Source organism: Labrus mixtus, chromosome 14 (genome assembly GCF_963584025.1).
Source record: "Labrus mixtus chromosome 14, fLabMix1.1, whole genome shotgun sequence".
NCBI classification, from domain to species: domain Eukaryota; kingdom Metazoa; phylum Chordata; class Actinopteri; order Labriformes; family Labridae; genus Labrus; species Labrus mixtus.
Window position 1 is genome coordinate 22,017,461 of NC_083625.1, and position 22,217 is coordinate 22,039,677.

General features: G+C 44.3%; 1 protein-coding gene across 4 annotated transcripts in view; it reads right to left on the reverse strand.

The window, feature by feature from the left end:
- The window catches only part of LOC132988431 (rap1 GTPase-activating protein 2-like), a 33,598-nt gene extending 15,683 nt beyond the window's left edge, over positions 1–17,915 (reverse strand). For 2 of the 4 annotated variants that reach the window (XM_061055833.1, XM_061055831.1), the window contains exons 1-2: positions 17,706–17,915; positions 9,593–9,628 (exon numbers count right to left, since the gene is read on the reverse strand). In XM_061055833.1, the coding sequence (XP_060911816.1) occupies positions 9,593–9,628; positions 17,706–17,749 (80 nt within the window). In that variant the 5' untranslated portion in view covers positions 17,750–17,915. Of the gene's footprint in view, positions 1–7,274; positions 8,033–9,592; positions 9,629–17,705 lie in introns of those variants that run through there. The other 2 variants (XM_061055832.1, XM_061055836.1) reach the window with 2 other exon arrangements.
- Between the last annotated feature and the right edge of the window lie 4,302 nt (positions 17,916–22,217).

Here is a 22,217-nt window from a genome sequence, read left to right on the forward strand (position 1 = left end):
TCATCGTCTCTTTCTCTGTAAATCAGCCTCACTGTAAAAAGTATCTAACTCACAGACAGGGGGCGCTAACAGCCACGCACGCACAGTTAGAGTGACGAAACAAACATCTGCTGAGAGTTGGCGGTAACTGCGCCGCAGTATTTATAAGAGATGTGACGCTCAAACTTTCCAGGGATCAGGAAAACGCTTCCACCTCTGTATGCCTTCAAAATAAAAGCTCTGTAAATAAAGTCTGTAAATATAATTCTGACACAACTTTGTTGTGAGAGCGCTGCTCCGTCATAGTGAGAGTGCAAATCAGTCGATGGCGCCTCATTATTAGAGAATCAGAGCATGTTTGAGACACTTTAATTAATACTTCATCAGTCTATTTTTTAAAGTCTAGAAGGTTCTTCACATGCAGACCCTTTGGAGGAATGTTTCCCTCTTAGAGACCAGAGTCCAACTAAAGTCCTGGGGGTTTCATATAAACTTGTAGTTACTTCCTGAAAAGGGGGGTACACTTTCCAAGGTTTAAGAACTTGCAGCCAGGGACGTGTCCAAAGGGGTGTCAGGGGGCTGCATTGCCGCTCGTTGAAATTGTGCTGGCTGCCAGTGGCGCCATCCCAACATCCTATAATTATATAACTGTGTAATTGGCTAATTGCTTTAGCAGAGGCTGTGGGCTGTGTTGCAACAGGCTGCTAGAAGCCGTCTGTAGATTTCAATGTGGCACATTTCCTTTTGTTTTGTCCTGCTCACATTCAGGTATAAAATCACAGCTTCTCTCCAGCCGAGCTGCACACAGGGCTGTCAGGGGAAGAGTCATCACAGAGTACAGCATGTGGACACGACATTATCACCGACCGGCTCAACCTTTCTGTCTGACATCACACTGTCCCACATCATGATGTCCGTCCTCCATCCATGCTCCAGTCATGCCTCTTTATCCTACTGATAAGTTACATAATCCACCCTATAGCTATTAGTTGCCACCGCAACCGAAACAGCATCGCCACCTTCAACGGACCCAGGCTGTGTTGATGAGAGCTCGTTGTGTGACAACGCTGATACTACCCAACCAACCACATGGACCCTCTTGGCCCCCACAACTCAACCCTGTAGACTGATGGTGTTTCGTCTGATTAGTCCCACAACTCAGCAGGAAGGCTGGACAATAAGCTCCACCATCCCGCTCAGTGCTAGCTCTCTCCACACCCATTCCCAGAACTTCTATATCTTAGCAGCAAGAGCCAGGACATTACAATTCAGTGGAAACCCCCCCCCCCTCTCAGACAGATTTTAAAGAAAGTACTGAATCACTCAAAGGGGACATGTTTTAAAAAATCCACTTGTACAGTGTTTTTGAACATATATATTTGGGAAACTTCAGTGTCTACCAACCCACAAAATGTGAAATAAACTCATCCAGTCCTTTGTTTGTGGTCTGCATAAGTCTTACAACACAGAGACAAATGTTCCGTTTCAAATGTGCTCTCCTTGTGATGTCACAGTGAGATTCTGTTAAAAAAAAAAAAATACCCTCCCCTCCCCTGGTATCTCCACTCATGGACTCCACCCCCAGCCTAGAACAAAACTTTTCTGCAGGTCCTCCATTTTTATTCTCTCTACAGAGGAGTGATGTCTACCGGGAAAACTCAGGGGGTGTTCATTGCATTTAAAGAGACACACACACCAAAACGGAGCGTTCTGAGAGAGCTGGTTTATACAGGCTCACAAACCTCCTCTGGTGCTTGATTCATGTTATATTTTGACCAAAGCACAGATGTTTAATTTAGACCACAGGGGACTGTTTGAAAAGGTGGAGAAGGGGGATAATATGTCCTCTTTAAGGCAAATTTATTTTGGTGCAAAGTTTAATTTAAATTTGCCTGAAGTGATTTGTGCACTCCAGTACTTTCTTTGGCTCCTGAGAGAAGACGTCCACTGGATTATATTTTGAACGCCTCAGGTCGTTCTCTGAGAGCACCAACCTCCATTTGTGGAGAGGCTGAAGCACAACCTTCTGCTGTACTATTTGTTTAATATCAGGCATCTACAGGTTTGCACGGACAGTATTTCGTTGTTCTTGCACAGGGACATTAAAGATATCTTTCAGCCGTATCGCTGGATGTCTAAGATCCCTGAACCGTGGGACTACATTGTTTGGCAACCTGCTGTCAGTTATTCATGAATGGTTATACAGCTTGACAGGAGGAGCTACAGCTGTTGACTGATCCCTGTAAACAGAGCGTGTCCTTACAGATACTCGGTGCTGTGAAACAAAGCATTTACTGCCAATAAATAAAATATAGAACCATGAGCATGTTTTTCCTGTTTCATCTGTGCACTTGTTGGGAGCAGCTCCAGGTGATTCTGCAGCATGTAGTCGTGAAAAATGAATTTCTCTCCTAACCAGCCTATAAGCAGGAGGCCCGCGGGGCTCGGAGAGAACATCAAAGCTGTTCATTAACATTTAAATTTAACCCTCCAGTTCCTCCAGCGTGAAGAAATGTGACAGCAGCAGGACACCAAAACTTCAGCTAACATTTCAGGTAAAGGCTAATGTAATCTGCTCTTTACCGAGCACACTCCCAGTTCTTCTGTTTCACTAGGATCAGAATTTCTAAAATGTTTCTGCACTTTTAAGATGTACTCTTTCTTCAGCCTTTAACTGAATTGTCTTGAATGCCTCAGCTGCCGACTTTGTTCACGTTAACACATCACAGCCAGAGCTGTGACTGAACGAATTCTGACCAAAGTGACACTTTTGTTTGGCGCTGATGACCCCAACGACCCCAATCCAGTGATAACCAGTTCTGTTTAAACCTCTTATAGGGGAGATTATATCTTTCCAATTAACAAAAAAACAAACTCGTCGAGACCACAGACTATAAATATGAATGTTTGAAGCCTGAGTGTTGTCACCCGTCTGTTCCTGCAGGGGGCGCTGGAGTCCCATCGATGGTGGTCTTCATGCTGGAAATGCTGTCTCAGTCTAACTTTCAGTCAACCTAACGACAGGATGAGAGCTGGAGCTGAGGCAGGTTTTAAGCATCCTGACAAACCGTTACACCGCTCCCACCTGTGAATCAGGTCAGCTACACGTCTTATTGTGAATAACTCTTATCCTTCATCAAATCAAAACTGATGAGTCATCAAAACATTCACCCCCCGTACAGTGTGTGCTGATCGAGACATGATCTAATCAGACCTATTTGGTTTTTTTAACCAGGCTGTAAACATGTTAATCTCTGCTGTAAAAACAGGCTTTTTAGAATGGGTGTGTATGTGACTTCCTGTGCTTCTGCAGCCAGCCTCTAGTGGACACTTGAGGAACTGCACGATTTTACACTTCAGCACCGGCTTCACTTTGTTGAGATGGCTGCTTGGTCGATGCTCATCATGGGAGTGATTCTCTCTGCTACTATTTTAATCCATTTCTTTTCTTACTTTTCTACATCGGTAGCTAGGGCGGAGGGCATGCGTTGTTAGGGTGTCGCCTATATAACTTATTAAACACTTCATCTGTCCCAGCGCACAGTCCAGGTCATGGCTCGTTAAGGCCTCCTCGTTAAAAAGTATAAAGTACAGAGTCAATCCTAAAAACTGACATGTCCAACATCAGTGATTCCGAGCCGCTTCAAAAGATTCTGTTGACAAAACTCAAAACAGAATTAGAGATAAGCCGACGGTCTCAGTCCAAGTCCTCTGTGTCCTCTCTCAGAAACGTCCCCGCAGCGTTCAGACAGCAGATTGAGCCTCTCACAAAGAGACGACCACACAACGAGCACAGATTAAAGGCAGCACCGATCAAAGTCTGGGGAGAGTTTTTATTTTAGAGCGGGGCAGGCCGGTGGACCCCATCAGCTGAGCTTCAACATATCTGAAGTGACAGATGCTCCTGTTAGACCGACAGGGACGGGGACGGGGCATATTTCACCGAGATGACTCTGAAATATGAGACAGCATTTAAAAGAAGTAAATCTGATGAGTCTGACCTGCTCATTCTCGACCTTTGAAACAGCAGGTGACCAAACGTTCTTTGGTAGTCTCCGCAAAAGGCAAATAATCGAGACCTTCAAGGTGATAAAGATTCAAAATAAACAGAAACATCTCAACCTGAGGACAAACATTCCTGCAGTGAGACCGGGCTGGAAGTCTACAGCTACGATAGCAGCTGTGACGCAGATCAAACTTTATGAATCCAGACAGAAGGTTTAGTTTCAGTTTGCTCCAATTGTAGTCAAAGTCGATCTTTTCTGCTGATCGCCATTTTAAAACTCTGATATAGCGTTACACTGCTGGACGACCAAACTAAACGTGGGCAGAGTTTTCCGATCACGTATGTTTAGTAGTAGCAGTAGAGTAATCACAGAATGAGTCTGCAGATGGCGCTAAGCGGCTTGTTCTTTAAATCACGCCATAGTTCCCCGACATGAAACCAAGAATTTCCCAAGACGGCTTCAAGCCTCGACGTAAGCCGCTGAAACCTCTTACATAGACTCTCTTCTCCCAGAACTGTGAGAGCAGCCCTGCAGCGTTCTGCACCCGCTGGAAGGCTTCCAGAGAGCTGACCAATCAGAAGAGAGTGGGCACGTGAGGAGGGGGGCCTTAAAGAGACAGCAGCTGAAGTGAGGGTTTTTACTGACTCCAGTATCTGATCAATAAGATCTTTAAAGGCTTTATATGTGATTTTTCACACTTAAATATAATATAAATCAAGTATATCCTCTGAAAATAACTCATGACTGTCTACAATGGGTGTAACACCCGAGTCCCACTGTCTGTGATGCTTTCAGAGTTTTCTGAGTCCTATCTTCAGTTTGTTTACATCGCCTTGACGGCGGCTGACTCCTCCCCTCGCAAATAAAAGATGTTTAATTGAGGGACTAGAGAAAAGAAGAATAACATACTGTACTCACTGCTTAACTGTGTTTCTAGATCACGCTCATTTCAGGTAAATTTACATGCAGTGTGAAGATACGAGCATAATAAAGATTGCTAGCATTAGCATGCTAACACAACAATGCAGTGCGAGTTGTTTTGGTTTCATGCTGGTGCTCAAGGGCGACACCTGCTGGATGAAAAAAATCACATATAAAGCCTTTAAGATCATGTTGCGCTGATCTTTAGGTTTCACACACTGACCACATGAACGGTGAATAAATCATCTGACAAGTTTCAGACTGAAGCACGGCACTGTGATGTTTCGCCTTCAATCTGAGAGTGTCATGTATCGGGGCGATGCAGTAATCCCCCCTCTGTACCGTCTTCAGAGGTAGTGACAAAGGAGAGACGGGATTAGAGCTGTGTGTGTGTGTGTATGTGTGTGTGTGTGTGTGTGCATATCTGACTGTGTGTGTGTGCATATCTGACTGTGTGTGTGTATGTTGAACCGTTTTTACAGCCCCCTGCTGGACAGCAGAGAGAATGCAGGATGTAGATGTTTAATCTAAACGATTCGTCTCTCATGACCTCTGAGGGACGAACACTTTATTATTGTAGAGTTAATGAACACTGCAGCCTCCAGGGGGAGCTACTGAGACTACTGTTGTAACTTTCTGATGCTGACACACGTACACACACACATAAACACACACACACGCCTACACACACACACACTCACAGACACACACACACACTCCTACACACACACACACACACACACGCACTCACAGAGACACACACACATATACACACACACACGCACAACAGACACACACTCCCACACACACACCACACAAACGCCTAAACACACACACACACACATAAACACACACACACACACACACACACACACACACACACACACACACACACACGTGTTCGTCTACATTAAAAAGATAAATCTGCGTGTTCACTGAGTTTAAAGACCTCTCTGTTTCTGCTCCACCTGCAGGGACGTTTCTGCAACCACACGGTCGCTCCTCTTGTTATTTGGTGTTTAATTAAATTACACCGGGTGGCGAATGAGTCAGTGTTGTCAAAAACGGCATAAAAAAGACAAAGTGGCGATAAACAACATCATAAACAACAACACGAGCTGCAGCAGCAGCACGGTGAGAGAGAGGACACGCTGCCAGCTTCAGTTTCTAGACAGACGGAGCGTCTGGCCTTTAGCTGAACACACACACACACACACACACACACACACACACACGCACACACACACACACGCACACACACACAAACACACACAACAGGTATGCATTTTTAGGGAAATGTGATCTGACTGGAGATACAGAAATAAAACGACAGAAATATCTGAATTTAAAAGACGTTCTGTTTTTATCTCAATCAAACATTAAATATATTGTATTCCTAAAAATAAATATGAAGTCTTAACTGTGTTTTAAAATATTTAAAAAAAAATTCTAACAATGATTTTGAATTAAAATGTGATTTAACTTTGTTCACTATTTATTTACTTAAAGGAGCAGTATGTAACTCTGACACCTAGTGTTTAAAATGGGTACAGTTCAGATTCTAAACATTATAGAGAGCTGTCTCCCCCCGCCCCCTGCTCTCTAGAGTCGATGCTCACACACGCCAACACTGAAGCTTCAGTGTTTATCCAGCTCTGCATCGGTCTGTAAACCTTTCTGCGTTCTAACCTCTCTCCATTTTTCAAAAGCATCTCCAATATTGATCCTAGTTTGAGCACGTTTCTGCTCGTGGAGCTTATTAGAAACATGCAGAGGCTTTTTAGGTCGGGTACAATCACTTCTATCTGAACCACTTCTCTTGCCCGCTTCCATCACTGCAACACCTGTTGGTTTGATAACTGCTCTCATATCTGGCAAACTGAGGGGCGTCCAAAACGGCCGTGTGGGGGTGCCTTAAAACCGTCTACCTTCTCTGGTCCAAACAAATCCAGAGCATTCAGGACCAGAATCTAAAGTTAGAAGGAGGACATACTGGCTGCTGCATTGTTGTCAGAGAAGCCAGCACTTCAACATAACATGTTTCCTTAATGTCTGATCATATAGTAAGATCACTTTATCATTTCACTCACTACACATCTCACTGGTTGGACCTTTACATTTTGTATTTTAATGTATCCTCTTAAAATTAATTAATAGACCTGAAGGTTTTATTTTGCTGACCGAGGACAAAAAGAGTTCAGACTGATTAAAGGTCAGAGCTGCAGCTTTAACACACACACACGTCACTAAACATATTTTACTCATAATAAAACACACAAACATCCACCTGAAAGCATCATAGATAATATCAGTGAAATTTAACACACACACACACAGATGGAGGATGAGAGGACATGCCAGACTCACCAGTGGTCGTGCGGCATTGTTGCGTTGCTGTCGGTTACTGAGCATCTCGCTCAACAAGACTACAGCAGCACTCCTCTCTCTCTCTCTATCTCTCTCTGTTATACACACACACACAAACACACACACACACGCTCCCTCCATTTCACTCGCTCTCTCTCTCATAACACCGGGGACCATCAGGATTATTGCGCCTCCGAGAAAGAGGGGGGGGGGGGCGGGAGAGAGAGTGTCGTCGCCGCAACAGTGTTAATTTGTACACAGTGGAGGAATGCAGTTCACACTAATGAGACGCTCCAAAAATAAACAAAATGACCCGTTTAGATTAAAGGGACATCGCCGTCTAGTGGCCAGAGAGACTGTTAGAGCTAAAGGCTAAAGAGCTATGGGCAAATTAGAGTCACCAGTTAACCTAACGAGCATGTCTTTGGACTGTGGGAGGAAGCCGGAGTACCTGGAGAGAACCCACACATGCACGAGGAGAACATGCAGACTCCACACAGAGAGGCTCCTGCCAGACGGGGATTCTAACCAGGAACCTCCTCGCTGTGAGGGGGACAGCGCTAACCACTGCACCAACATGCAAACACCTGTTAGTAATTATAACCTTCAATAATATAAAAAGACGTTAGTTCAGATAGAATACATCACGTCGATCATGAAGTATCGATCTGATAAAAGGTCTTCACGTACAGACATGTTGACAAACTGCTGATAAATAGAAACAATATTACAGCAACAATCAGTGAGAGCACAGCATGCACACCGACTGAAGTAAACAATTACAACCAACATTAAAACTGAAGATGGGGGAGCAGGTAGTGGCCAAGTGTATGGCGGGTATAGTCCTCTAAGTGGTCAGCCAGGGTTTGAATCCGAATAAATTTGTTTAAATCTGAACACGAGAGAAACATTACAAAAATCCAGATTAACAACAAAACAGCTCTTTTAACATTTTATTCAATAGTTGGGAAATTTAATTTTTTATACACACGATTCCGAAGTGTGAGTGATGTGATCGAACAAACAGCGGGGGCCGTCGAGGAACAGCCAAGAGAGGGAGAGAGAGAGAGCGAGCGAGCGAGCGACATAAAGGATGTGTAGAGCGAGAGATTTGATGGATGCATGATAAAATGTGAATCAGAAGAAAAAGTGCTGCAGGAAAAAAGAAGCAGAAAATCCCGTCAGAGAGACAGGTCACCTTCCTTCAGGCTCACACACACACACACACACACACACACACACACACTCAGTCACATGTGTGTCCTCATGTCCATCATGTAACAGAAATGTGTGACTGCCTGCACATATAGACTGCTTGTGTGTGGTTACAGGAGGAGAGCCTGCAGGTCTGTCGTCATTAATTAAAATATTACTTTCATAATCATGTGGAATAATCATCCAGTCAGATTTGAAAATAAACATACAATATGTAGAAAACTAAAATATCAGAATGAATAAAAAATAGACTTAGCCTATGTTCAATATATATGTATATATGTCCTGTCCATGTAAACACGGCTCTGACAACAACACAGCCAGCGGGACTTGAGCTTCTGACTTATTGTAGACAGTCATGACTCAGAGAGACATTTATACAGGATAGACTTGATTTCTGATATATTCATGTGGGACATGTTGCACATTCTTCCTTTAAGATGTCGGTGTGTTTGACCCAAAGTCAAAGACAGATTCAGCTTTCCAGGGCTGAGAAATTAAGCCAACTCAGAAGTACCAAAAAGGATGCAGTTCCTCCAGTGTCCACTAGAGTCTGTCTCCTGCAGTGAGTCAGTCTCCATAGAGCTCTATGTTAAAATGTTCAACTTTACAGCTGCAGTTCCTCCAGTGTCCACTAGAGTCTGTCTCCTGTTCCTCTCTAGAGCTGTTAACATTATATTAAGGCTTAAAGGGATGTAGGATTAGGGGGCGTGGCCTCTTTGAGTGACAAGTGGGAGCTGCTAGCTCTCTGCTAGGTGTCCCCTCAGCTAATTCAGTCCCTGACCTTTGACCTCTGGGCTGTGTTTTGCTGTTGGAGCCTTTTGGAGATTTGTTCATGTAAATATCAGACTAATAATCTGTCTCTCTCTGAGCTTTATTTCAGACCGTCCAACATATCTGAGCTTCACCATTTACAACCAGAGAACATTAGAACTTTATTTTATTTACATGTTAGCAACAATTAGCAGCTAATCTGCGTCTGTGAGAACCAAACATGGACTGTTAGCTCGCTCACTGTTTGTCATACTTTTTTTAAATTTATGGCTCTGTGTTTGCCGTGTTTTTGTTTGTGAAGCAAGAGAAAAATCAGAGGAGTTACTCACCGAGCTCTCAGAGCGCTGACTGTAGATTTATCAATCCTGCAGACACACGCACACACACACAGGTAGAGAGAGAGAGAGAGAGATGTTAACATATGTAGCACTCAAACACACAAGAGGAACGTTAAAACATAACTGAGGCGAGGAGAAAGAGATTTACATCTGAATACTCTATTAACCTTAGTGACCGCGTGTGTGTTAGTGTGTGTGTGTGTGTGTTGGTGTCTGTGTGTTACTGTGCGTGTGTTAGTGTGTGTCTGTGTGCGCATGTGTGTTAGTGTATGTGTGTGTGAGCGTGACAGAGGTAGGTGTGATCTCAGAGGTTCACAGCAATAAAAACCCTTTTTATTAAAGTGCTGCAGCAGTAAATCACACATTTACATCTCAAACACACACACACACACACACACCGTACACACACTCTGTCTCACACAAACACACACCGTGTGCGTCAATTAAAGGTCCCATATTCTGCTTTTTCTTGTTTTATATGCTCTTTAGTGTGTTTTCCAAGTGTCCTGTGCATGTTTAGGCACATCTGTGTGCAAAAATTCAAAGTCTGTGGAAACGCGGCTTCTCCTACGTCCTCCTGTTAGCTGTAGCATTAGCTGCATGTAACGCTCGGTTCTAGCCCCCCTCGAAAATTTGTCAGTCTGACGTCATTGTCAGTGTGAGATCACTGATCTAAGTCCATTGGCTCGTTGTGGCAAGCCCTGCAGCTCATGTTGAAATTTCCGAGAAGCGTGCTGAGCAACTGACCAATAACGACAGAGCGGATCGGCAGACCAATCAGAGCAGACTTGGCCCACGTGGGGTCTAACAGTGTGGGCTCAACAGAGTGCAGCTGACGGACTCAGTGTAGAGGGAGCAAGGAGGAGCAGTACATGAAAACAGACACTTTTTTTTAACTTTAGCTATTGTGAACATACAAAAGTAGGTACATAGATTAAATATACGTCTTTAAAGATGCACGATATACAGAGTATCTGTTCAAATCATTTATCGGCCGATAATAGAAATATTTATAATTTCTCATTATTCCAATAATGACATTTTAACCGATAATAACGGCGTTCATTTAATTATAAAAGCCTACAAATTCTGACACGGTATGTGGCAGTATGCAAGCTGCCATTGAATACAGAGAAGAAGAGCAGCCGCAGCGACGCTTACACGGCGTCACCAGCGTGGATGTTTCTCACCATGTTGGAGCAGAATAACACAACGAGGATTCAGAAGTTCAGAGAACAAAGTGAGGTTGAATATTTAACTTACCTGTAAACATTAACACGTACAACCAGAGGAGTGGAGGGTAGGAGGGATGGAGTTGAGGGGAGAGGAAAGGAGGATAGGAGGAAAGGAGGGGAGGAGGGGAGGAAAGGAAAGAAGGTAGCAGGGAGAAGAGAAAACAATGAATGAGGGAGTAGGAGTAGGAGTAGGAGAGGAAACGAGGAAAGAGTAGGAGAAAGGAGAGAAGGAAATGAGGAGGTCACAGGGAAATAAGGGAAGAAAAAGCTGAGGAAAAAGGAGATGAGTAGAAGAAAAAGGGAAACAACTTTAAGAGGGCAAGAGGATAAAACAAGAGGAGGAGCGAGGATGAAAGAAGTGGAGAGGTGCAGAGGAGAGAGGGAAAGAAGTAAAAGACGGAGAGGAGAAAAGGAGACGGGAATGAAAATGAAACTTTAAAAGAAACAGACGGAGGAGGAGGAGAGAAAGTGATGTAGAAATGGAAAAAGAGAGAGAGAGAGAGAAAGAGTGATCGACCATCGAGCTAAAAGCTTGTCTGTATGATGACTCTGTAAAAACTCAACTCCCTCTGGTCATAAATAACACATTTACACACACACACACACACTCCTGGGTGTGTTGGCTGGAGGAGACTGAAGATATACTCCCAGAATCCACGAGCGAAACCAAGATGGCCGACAGCAATGAAAATACATCTCGGTGTGTCTGACTGTCCTCTGAGGTCGTTAAAACATCACAAACGTCAGTAGAAATGTTTGTAAACATTCAAACTGGGCCCCTCCTCCTGGGCTCATCTCCCCCAGAAGCCCCGCCCCCTGCAGGACATAGTGTGTATGTTTACTGCTTGTAGCTACACTGCGAACTAACGCACGCTAGCTCAAGCTAACCGCCGGTGTTTGTCACCTGCCTGTCCAACAGGAAGTAGACCAACTCCACGTCCACGAGTAAAAGCCAACACAAGGTTCACCCTCGTTTTATCCACTTGGTGTTTCTCCTCACTGTGATTATATTTTCTCTTCTTTGCTGCTACGTCCACGTCCGTCATATTCACCGGTTTGAATAGTGTCCAATCTCTGAATTGTATCCTCTCCTAAACTCACCTGCTGCGCTTTCATTGGCTGGAGGAAACACACCAGCTCCGCCCAGAAACGTCCCGAGTCAACCAGAACAAAGCAGAACAGTAAAATCCAGTCAGAGGACAGAGTCTCTGCAGACACAGTCACCACCACACATGTATGGAGGCCCAGAAGGGACGATGGAGGAGCTTCACTTTAGGAGAAGTCTGTATTTTATTTTGAAGGAGACAGCGACTGACTCCATCTTTAAAGGAGCAATATGTAACTCTGACTCACTCTGCAGTCCAAATTCTAAACATTGTAGAGAGCTGTCTCCCCCCCCCCTCTCTCTAGAGTTGATGCTCACGCAGGTCACCATGTGGTGAACACTGAAGCTTCAGTGTTTATCCAGCTCTGTATCGGTCTGTAAACCTTTCTGTGTTCTAACCTCTCTCCATTTTTCAAAATCATCTCCAATATTGATCCTAGTTTGAGCACGTTTCTGCTCGTGGAGCTTATTAGAAACATGCAGAGGCTTTTTAGGTCGGGTACAATCACTTCTATCTGAACCACTTCTCTTGCCCACTTCCATCACTGCAACACCTGTTGGTTTGACCTGATAACTGGTCTCATATCTGGCAAACTGAGGGGCATCCAAAACGTCTGTGTGGGGGTGCCTTAAAACCGTCTACCTTCTCTGGTCCAAACAAATCCAGAGCATTCAGGACCAGAATCTAAAGTTAGAAGGAGGACATACTGACTGCTGCATTGTTGTCAGAGAAGACAGCACTTCAACATAGCATGTTTCCTTAATGTCTGATCATATAGTAAGGTCACTTTATCATTTCACTCACTACACATCTCACTGATTGGACCTTTAACAGTCTTCATCTCTGTTCTAACCTCCTTATAAATATATTTAATAACCAAATTAAAAATAATAAGAATATCAGAAGAATTTAAGAGACTAATGTTAAAAGTGCTGATAAGACACTTTTTGAGCTGAAGGAGGGAGGAGGTGAGGAGGTGAGTGGAGGTTTAATATAAAGTGTTGCTGCAGACGCCCTGAAGCTGCTGCTGCATTATTAAATACTGCAACTCTATTAGTGGAATGATGTAAACACTGAGAAGACGGAGAACTGTGACGCTAAACCATCTGTTTCCTTATCATAACAGAGGAGGAGAAATGAGGGAGGAGGAAGAGGAGGGAGGGAGGAGGTACAGATGGAGAGAAACTGCCCCAGGGAGTGAAGAGGAGACATTAAAGACAGAACATACTGGAAGGAAATTAGATGGTATATAAGGAAGGAAAGAAGGTATAAGGAGAAAACGTAGGTTAGGAAGGAAGGAAGGATGGAGTGGTGGACAGAAAAGGATGCAGCAAAGAGAAAAGGACATATGGAAGGATGAGGAGATGGTGTGAAAGGGAATAAGGATGTAAGGAAAGAGGAACAGTTGGTGAAGGAGAAAAGACAGTAAGACTTCATAGAAGGAAATAATGAGTGAAGGATGTAAGGATGTATGGCAGAACATGAGGGAGCGTACAAGGATGTAGAGAAGGATATGAGCAGGTGAGGAAGCAATTAAGGATGTGTAGGAGGAAATGAGGAACCGAGGAAGCATTTAAGGATTTGTAGGAGGAAATGAGGAGCTAAGGAAGCAATTGATGATGTAGAGAAGGATATGAGCAGGTGAGGAAGCAATTAAGTGTGTAGAGAAGGATATGAGGGGGAGAGGAAGTAATTAAAGATGTAGACAAGGAAATGAAGAGGTGAGGGAGCAATTTAGGATGTCAAGGAGAAAATGAGGAGGTGAGGAAACAATTAAGGATGTCAAGGACGAAATGAGGAGGTGAGGAAGCAAATAGGGATGTAGAGAAGGATATGAGGAGGTGAGGAAGCAATTAAGGATGTAGAGAAGGAAATGAGGGGGTGAGGAAGCAATTAAGGATGTAAAGGAGGAAATGAGGGGGTGAGGAAGCAATTAAGGATGTAATGGAGGAAATGAGGGGGTGAGGAAGCAATTAAGGATGTAGAAAAGGAAATGAGGGGGTGAGGAAGCAATTAAGGATGTAAAGGAGGAAATGAGGGGGTGAGGAAGCAATTAAGGATGTAGAGAAGGATATAAGGAAGTAAAGAAGTTATCAAGGTTGAGGATATACAAAGGATGATGAGGATGCATAAAAGGACAGAAGGAGGTATGGAAGGACACAGGGATAAATTAAGGAAACCATTAAGAGAAGAGAGAAAATACTGAATGATTGAAAAGGAGGGTTGTGTAAGAGTTTCCACTCTCTCACTCTCACACAAACACACACACACACACACACACACACACACACACAGACACACAGACACACAGACACACACACACACACACACACACACACACACACACACACACACACACACAGACACACACACACACACACACACACACACACACACACACACACACACACACAGACACACACACACACAGACACACACACACACACACAGACTCAGTGATGCAGGACGACTGAGCAGTCGAGCAGCGACTTTAAATTCTCACTGTTGTCTGACAAATCACAAATGTTCAAAGACCTGAAGCATCAAAGTGTCTCCTCGGAATAAACAGGCGTCTTAAGGGCCGCCACGTGAATCCACCAGAGAAAAAGAAACTATTATACTGTTTCAAATCGAGGGAACAGTAAAAGAATTGTTCAAGAGTTAGATTCGGATCACACTGATCCGTGATGATAAAAGTACAACTGGACTGGTACAGACAGTTAAAGATGACCTAATCCAGCTCTCTAATTGAGACTATGCAAAGCAGACTTTGTCCACAGGGGGCGCCAACATCCACACACAATTACATCACAGCTGGTTTAGGAATCACATATTTAGCGCACTGCTAACCTTTGTAAGTGAGCTCTGGTGAGAACATGGACGAAGGCTGAGTGGCGTCACCCATCTGTTCCTGCAGGGGGCGCTGGAGTCCCATCGATGGCGGTCTCCATGCTGGAAATGCTGTCTCAGTCTAACTTTCAGTCAACCTAACGACAGGCTGAGAGCTGGAGCTGAGGCGGGCTTTAAGCCTCCTGACAAACCATTACAATGCGCCCGCCTGTCAATCAGGTCAGCTACACGTCTTATTGTGAATAACTCTTATCCTTTATCAAATCAAAACTGATGAGTCATCAAAACATTCACCCCCCCGTACAGTATGTGCTGATCGAGACATGATCTAATCACACCTATTTGGTTTTTTTAACCAGGCTGTAAACATGTTCATCTCTGCTGTAAAAACAGGCTTTTTTGAATAGGTGTGTATGTGACTTCCTGTGCTTCTGCAGCCAGCCTCTAGTGGACACTCGAGGAACTGCAGGATTTTACACTTCAGCATCGGCTTCACTTTTTAACACTGGAGGTTGCCGCCTGGGTGAGAAGCACTGTGACACTGTGCCTGGGTTCGGGTCCAACCTGTGGCACCATCCCCCCCCTCTCTCCCTCTCTCTCCCTGACTCTATCCTCTGTCCTGTCTCTAAAATTAACCTTATTTAAAGAATGGGGGACACATTGCCAACGTATTTCTGTAATTAAGACAGTGAGCAGGAGTTTGTCTACAATTTATGGTTTGAAAAAAAATGAAATGACAGACTGCTGGGGGTCTAGGACTTTTTTGTTGCCATGGTATCAAACAGGTATCTATATATCAATTGCTTTAAACCAGAAGTTTGAAAACCTGGTACCACAGTGTTTTGGAAAGTGAAGCATGAGCTCTGCACGGAGGTACAAACCCAGCTATAAGCAAAAATATCCTCTAAGTGCTCATAATGCATCCGGCTGATATTCGTCAACGTGTGCTGCAGATCTTTAATCACAAACCGAGAGTAAACGGGGTCAAACTGGTCTGGTGTTGTGTTCACTGACACTTGAAAAATGAGGAAGCCAGTTAAAGGAACACGGGGTCCACGTGGCCTCCGGTTCACCTCAAGAGTGTTCGTGTTGAAACGGCTGAATATAAACACACCTGAAAGCGAATCACTGACCATGTGAGCAATGATCGACAGGAGTGACCTCTGACCTCTGCTCCTGTTTGAGGCTCTCACTTCTCAGAATCATTGAGATGAGATCTAAAATTTAAAACACCTCCACAGCTGAATTCAGGTCAAAGGCATTAGCATTTTGTAGGGTAGTGCTGTTGCCATGGTTACCTGTGTTTTCGTGTGCTTTGCTGTGAAACAATGGTGAAACAGCAAGTCCACATTTTCACAACTGATCAGAGCACATCACAGTGACACCGGCGCCATCATAAGGTCGACATTTTAGCGGTTAAAAAAAGTTTGAAATTTTTAAATAACTTTTCCTTTGAAAGTCGTTTTTTTTTATTACGGCTACAAGAAAGTTTGAGTTCACCGTCGGTTTGTTTCTTATTCAGAATCAAAGAACATTTTCAACAACAAGCCATGAAAACAGTAAACGACTGTTTGAGCAGCAGTCGCTCGGTCTGTAGGGACCTCGGCTGGAAACCAGACGGTCGCCGGTTCAAGTCTTGATGCGGACCAAAGTCTGGAGGTTAGTCTGGTTGCTGGAGAGGTGCCCAGCTTCCCTTCAACAACGTTACTTCTAATATTTCTCCTCCTCCTTAACAACTGCATGTCAAAAAACTTTGAGGTCATTTTGGCGAGCTGTAATGTCACAGTGATGTAGCTCAGACAAAAATAAAACAATGGTTATTGTCTTTGCAGCACAATGATGAAACTTCAACAACCAACAAAATTTTTTGAAACTTCAGATTAACAGCAACACAGCGGGAAAAGTCGTCAAGCAAACCCTAAAAAAAAAAGTCACATTTGAAAGGTACAATCCTTCATTTTGGAGTTATAACGGGACGTGGCTTGTTGTGGAGGCCGCCATGAAAGAGTCTTCATGGCAGACACGACATGTTTATCGTTGCCGTGGAAACACCGTATGTTACATCAAAGACCGCTGCTACTGAAAGCTGCCGTACTGTTGCTGTATGTGCTGCTGTGATAAAAACGTCATGTAGATTATACTCGGATACATTAGCTCGTCTGTAAACATATTCTCTAACTCAGGTCGGTTTCACCCGGTTGACTACGGAGGACGTTTTCATCAGGGGTGGTGGGTGGGGGAGTAGCAGAGAGAATCACTCCCACGACTCCCCGCCAGCCTCGACATCATCTTTTGTTATTGTTTTGATTGAGAGCCCCCTGGTGGTGGGATTTACACACTGTGCCTTTAAGTCTCTAATTTCTCATCTTGAACCTCTGCATCTTAAAAAAAATCTGAATTGATTAAAACCTTTTGGGAGCTTTGACATCACAGTGATGTCACGTGATGTTACTACCGTGCAGCTCATACGTGACATTAAACTCGTTTTGAGTTGTATGTCAACAAACCACTCAATCATTGGAATCATTTTGGCGAGTTGTGATGTCACAGTGACAGTGTAAATGTGTTCTTCGCAGGCTCAGGTGTAGCGTGATGACTTTATGTTTCACTCCAGGTTATTGTGGACTTTTTGTAAACACTGGCGATCAACTGAGCAAGACAAGTTGTCAACCAGACCCCGTTCAGAAAACGTCACATTTTCACTACAATGCTCTTTAATTCTCCATTTTTCTTCTCGTTTCAAACGACGGCGTGTAAACAAACCAAAACCAAAACATTTCATAATTTGGGGGAGCTGTGATGTCACAGTGATGTCACTACGGTGAAGCTCGGACAAGAAATGAACTCAAAGACCCCGAAAGTGTGAGTGATGAGATCATTCAGCCGTTTACACACACACACACACACACTTACCATCCAAAGCCTCCGAACGACACGCTCCTCTTCCTCCTCAGCATGGTCTCTCTCTCGCCCGCTCCTCCTCTTTGTCTTCCTTTTCCTCTTATTGTGTCTGGTTTTCCTTTCTCTCGCTCTCCCTCTCTCGTCTCTTCTCCCTGTCGTTCTACCTCCTCATCTCTCCACCTATAAATACTCCCATCCCTGTCAGACACCCTCCTTTACACGCTCTCGCCGCCTCCCTCCCTCCCTCCCTCTCTTTCTCTCTCTCTCTCCCCGGTCTCTCCCTCTTTGTCTACCTCGCTCGCTCGCCCTCCTCCTGCCGTTAATGTTTCCCTCTCACTCCCACTTCAATTCTCTGCACGCCGCCAGGAGAGAGAGAGAGAGGGCGAGAGACTTAAAGAGAGAGTGGAGACGGAGGTATCCGCGGTGTCCTCTCTCGGCCGGCGGATGAAAACTTACCATCCATAATGAATGGATGTAAATGTGCGCGTCACTTTTCTGGATGTTGTTACGTAATGGATCAGTCGGACGCTGCAGCCGAACATTTCTGTGTTTCTCTTTCTGCCTGGAGAAATATCCTCTGGGTCGATTTGATGCGTTAAAAACAAGATAACTGTCGTGACATGATCGTCCCAAAGCTTGAATGAGTGAGCTGAAACTCCTCTCGTGTTAACAGTTTATTTTAATTATTATTATTTAAAAAGTAAAGAGAAGCAAAGCCATGTGGTGCAGCGGATCACTTATCTAACAGGTCAGATTTTAAGTTTCTCTTCAGCTCAGCCAATAAACAAAAAGAGTCTGATTAATCGGCCGGCCTATATTTATTATTTATTTTCATGGTTTCATGTTTCAGCGCACTGTTGTTATTCTAACTAATAAAGACTTTCACTCAACTGTAAAAAAAAAAAAAAAGATTTGTCCCGGGCGCTGATGGCCTATAGAGTCTAGACCCTGGTGGTGGTGGTGGTACCCCCCCAAGGAGTCTAGACCCTGGTGGTGGTGATGTTAGAAGAATACAGGATGTGATGAGGAGTGGGTTTCTGAAGCTGGATCTGATCTCTGCTGAGCTGGACTGGGGGTGACCGGGGTGGAGGAGGGTCGCAGCGATTGCACTGAAATGACAAACTGACTGTGGAAGAGAGAAAACAGGTTTCAAAATGCAACCGCAGCAGGATGATTGGTCGAAAGGTGTTGGCTTATAGGGTTGGATTATTACTTAAAGAGTCAACGCCCCAGATCAGCTGATCACCAGAGCAGAGAGATAGATGAGGTGGAAGAGAGGGAGGGGCTAAGATAAAAGAATGTGTGAGAGAATATAAACACTCTTCCTGCTTGAACTTACGCTGAGCTCCGTTTAAAGGAAAGCAGAAAAGCTAAAATCTTTATTCATCCATCTCTTCAAGTCAAAAGGTAGATCTAAGAAAGATATCGGCCGATGTATCCTATCGGCCCCACATCGGTAAATATTTATAATACAACTCTCCTCCTCCTCCTCAGCCCGCCATGACTCAACAGTGCATCTTAACATCAATACAAATCTTAATGACCTCCATAGGGGCGCCAGATAGCATAGAGTTTACGTTGCATACCCCATGCAGAGAGGCTATGGTCCCCGTCACAGCGGCCGTGGGTTCGGGTCCTGCCTCTGCCCTTTGCTGCATGTTTTCCCCTGCTCTCTCCCCCCAAACACTTCCTGTCCATCTTCAGCGTTCCTCTCGAATAAAGGCACACAAAAAATAACCTTTATGAATCCTAATAAACACATCCTTCGAATTTCTTCACTAAAGACTCATCACAGTGAGATAAACCTGAACTCTCTTAATTTAGAAAGTGCTTCAAACATGTGAGAGACTGTGATATAAGAAGCTGATCATTTCTATAACTGCAGTGTTTCCCAAACATGGATGACGCTCGGGCGAGCAGCCAAAGTTTATTTGTGACCATTTTGACTTATTCATAAAACTTCTGCACGCAAGAGAGAGAGTGAGAGAGGGAGAAAGAGAGAGAGACAGAGAGTGATGGGGAAAGAGAGAGAGGGAGAGAGAGACAGAGAGAGAGCGAGAGAGACAGAGAGTGATGGAGAGAGAGAGAGAGGGATAGAGAGAGGGAGAGAGAGACAGAGAGAGAGGGAGAGAGAGAGAGGGAGAGAGAGACAGAGAGTGATGGAGAGAGAGAGAGAGAGAGAGACAGAGAGTGATGGAGAGAGAGGGAGAGAGAGACGGAGAAAGAGAGAGAGGGAGAAAGAGAGAGAGGGAGAAAGAGAGAGAGAGACAGCGAGAGAGAGAGAGAGGGAGAAAGAGAGAGAGAGAGGGAGAGAGAGGGAGAAAGAGAGAGAGGGAGAGAGAGCGAGAGAGAGGGAGAAAGAGAGAGAGAGAGGGAGAGAGAGGGAGAAAGAGAGAGGGAGAGAGAGAGAGCGAGAGAGAGGGAGAAAGAGAGAGAGAGAGGGAGAGAGAGGGAGAAAGAGAGAGAGAGGGAGAGAGAGAGAGAGAGGGAGAGAGAGAGAGAGGGAGAGAGAGAGAGGTCCGCTGTTTGTACGTCCCTCCCGTTATGCGCTGACTGAGGTCCAGTGCTCATGATAAAGCTGAAGCTTTTCTGCCTTCCTTTCAATAATTTTCTGCAGCTGCTTGCCACCGATGATGTCATGCAGCCTTAGTTTAATGAGGTCATATTATGCCCTTTTTGGGGTTCGTATATTTAATCTATGTACCTACTAAAGTATGTTCACAATAGCTAAAGTTTGAAAAAAGTGTCTGTTTTCATGTACTGCCGCTCCATGCACCGGCTCGCTTCTGACTCTCTCTCTAAGGCTCTGAAGTGCCCACGTTCAGAGTCCCCACGTGTGCCAAGTCTGATCTGATTGGTCGGCCTGTCGGCTCTGCCGTAATTGGTCAGTCGCTCAGCCACTCTGGCTCCGAGGGCCGGGGAGCAAAAACATTAGCACCTTAGCACGACAGTGCTACCGCAGGCTACAGCATATCGTGGGCGTTCTACAGAAGTTAACGGGCATGCAACAAGAGCTGCTGGGCTTGCCACAACGAGCCAATGGGCTTAGATCAGTGATATCACACTGACAAGACGTCACACTGACAATTTTTTTTCGAGGGGGTCTAGAAGCGAGTGTTACATGCAGCTAATGCTACAGCTAACAGGAGGACGTAGGAGAAGCCGCGTTTCCGCAGACTTTGAATTTCTGCACATAGATGTGCCTAAACATGCACAGGACACTTGGAAAACACACTAAAGAGCATATAAAACCAGAAAAAGCAGAATATGGGGGTCAGCTGATGTGATAACGGAGTGGATCGATTCAAAGACTTTTCAGCAAAAAAACAAAGCTACAGAAAACAGCTGCTGCGTGTGTGTGTGGATAAGAGAATAGAAGGGAATGTAAGTAAACAGTAAATGGACTTCAGCTTGTACCATCCTTTTCTAGTCTTCTGACTACTCAAAGTGCTCTTACGCCGCAGGTCACACCTCCACAGTCACACACTGATGGTAGAGGCTCATTTCATTTCTACAGTCATTGTTTTTAATTCAGTCTTTATAAAAGATATTTATATGAGGCGCAGCAAACAGCTGTGACGTGTGTTTGTGTATGTGTGTGTGTATCCTCAGCTGAATACATTAACATCTAATTAGTGTTGAGGAGATAATGGTGAACAGGATTAACAGAGAATGAAGTGTGAGCTGTAATAATCACATTATGCACACACAGTGAGCGCCCCCTACAGGCTGCAGAGTTAATTACAGCTACAACACAAACACACAACCGTATATACCGTATATATAAGTAGATTTTACCTCTGGGTCTGAAAAGTGAAGTCAACAAGTGCCTTAAATCTGTATTCTTTCTTATGTCCAACGGGGGGGAAGGGGGTTCACTCACTTGTTGTCTGCTAATATCTTCAACAACTCTTCATCATGTTCTCCTTCGATCTGCTCCGTGCAGTGCGATAGCTCTGATGATCTTCAGACACAAACACAGTTTTGCTCTTGTTTAGTGTGTGTATATGGAGAGAAGCTATCTGCACCTTTATTCTGTAAGGAGTTGCACTCTCATGCTGACGGAGCTCAGTTCTGTTCACATAATGATGATGAGAAACGTTGGACACTTTATCAAGAGGACACACTCTGAAATTGTGAGATGAGTTTCACAGTTTCAAACAAAGCTTCCTCCCTGAACGGAGCGAAAAAGAACGACTCAAAGACAACAACAAAACTCACACTGTCGTCATGGTAATGGCTCCAGAGCGTCTCCACACATGTGGATGAAGTGTTAAGCAGCTGGATTTGTTTTCCTGATCTCTAACTGTGCGTGGTTGTTAGCGCCCCCTGTTGGTGAGTAAGACTCTTTTTACAATGAGGCTGATTTACAAAGAAAGACACGATAGTTCCTCCAATGACTGAATAATGGATCATTTAAATACAAACAGCAGAGACGCACTGAGACACAGTTTACTCATTTAACCCTTTGTGTGCTTTGTGAATCAGACAGCGTCTGATTAAACATTTCCCCAATAAGTTTAT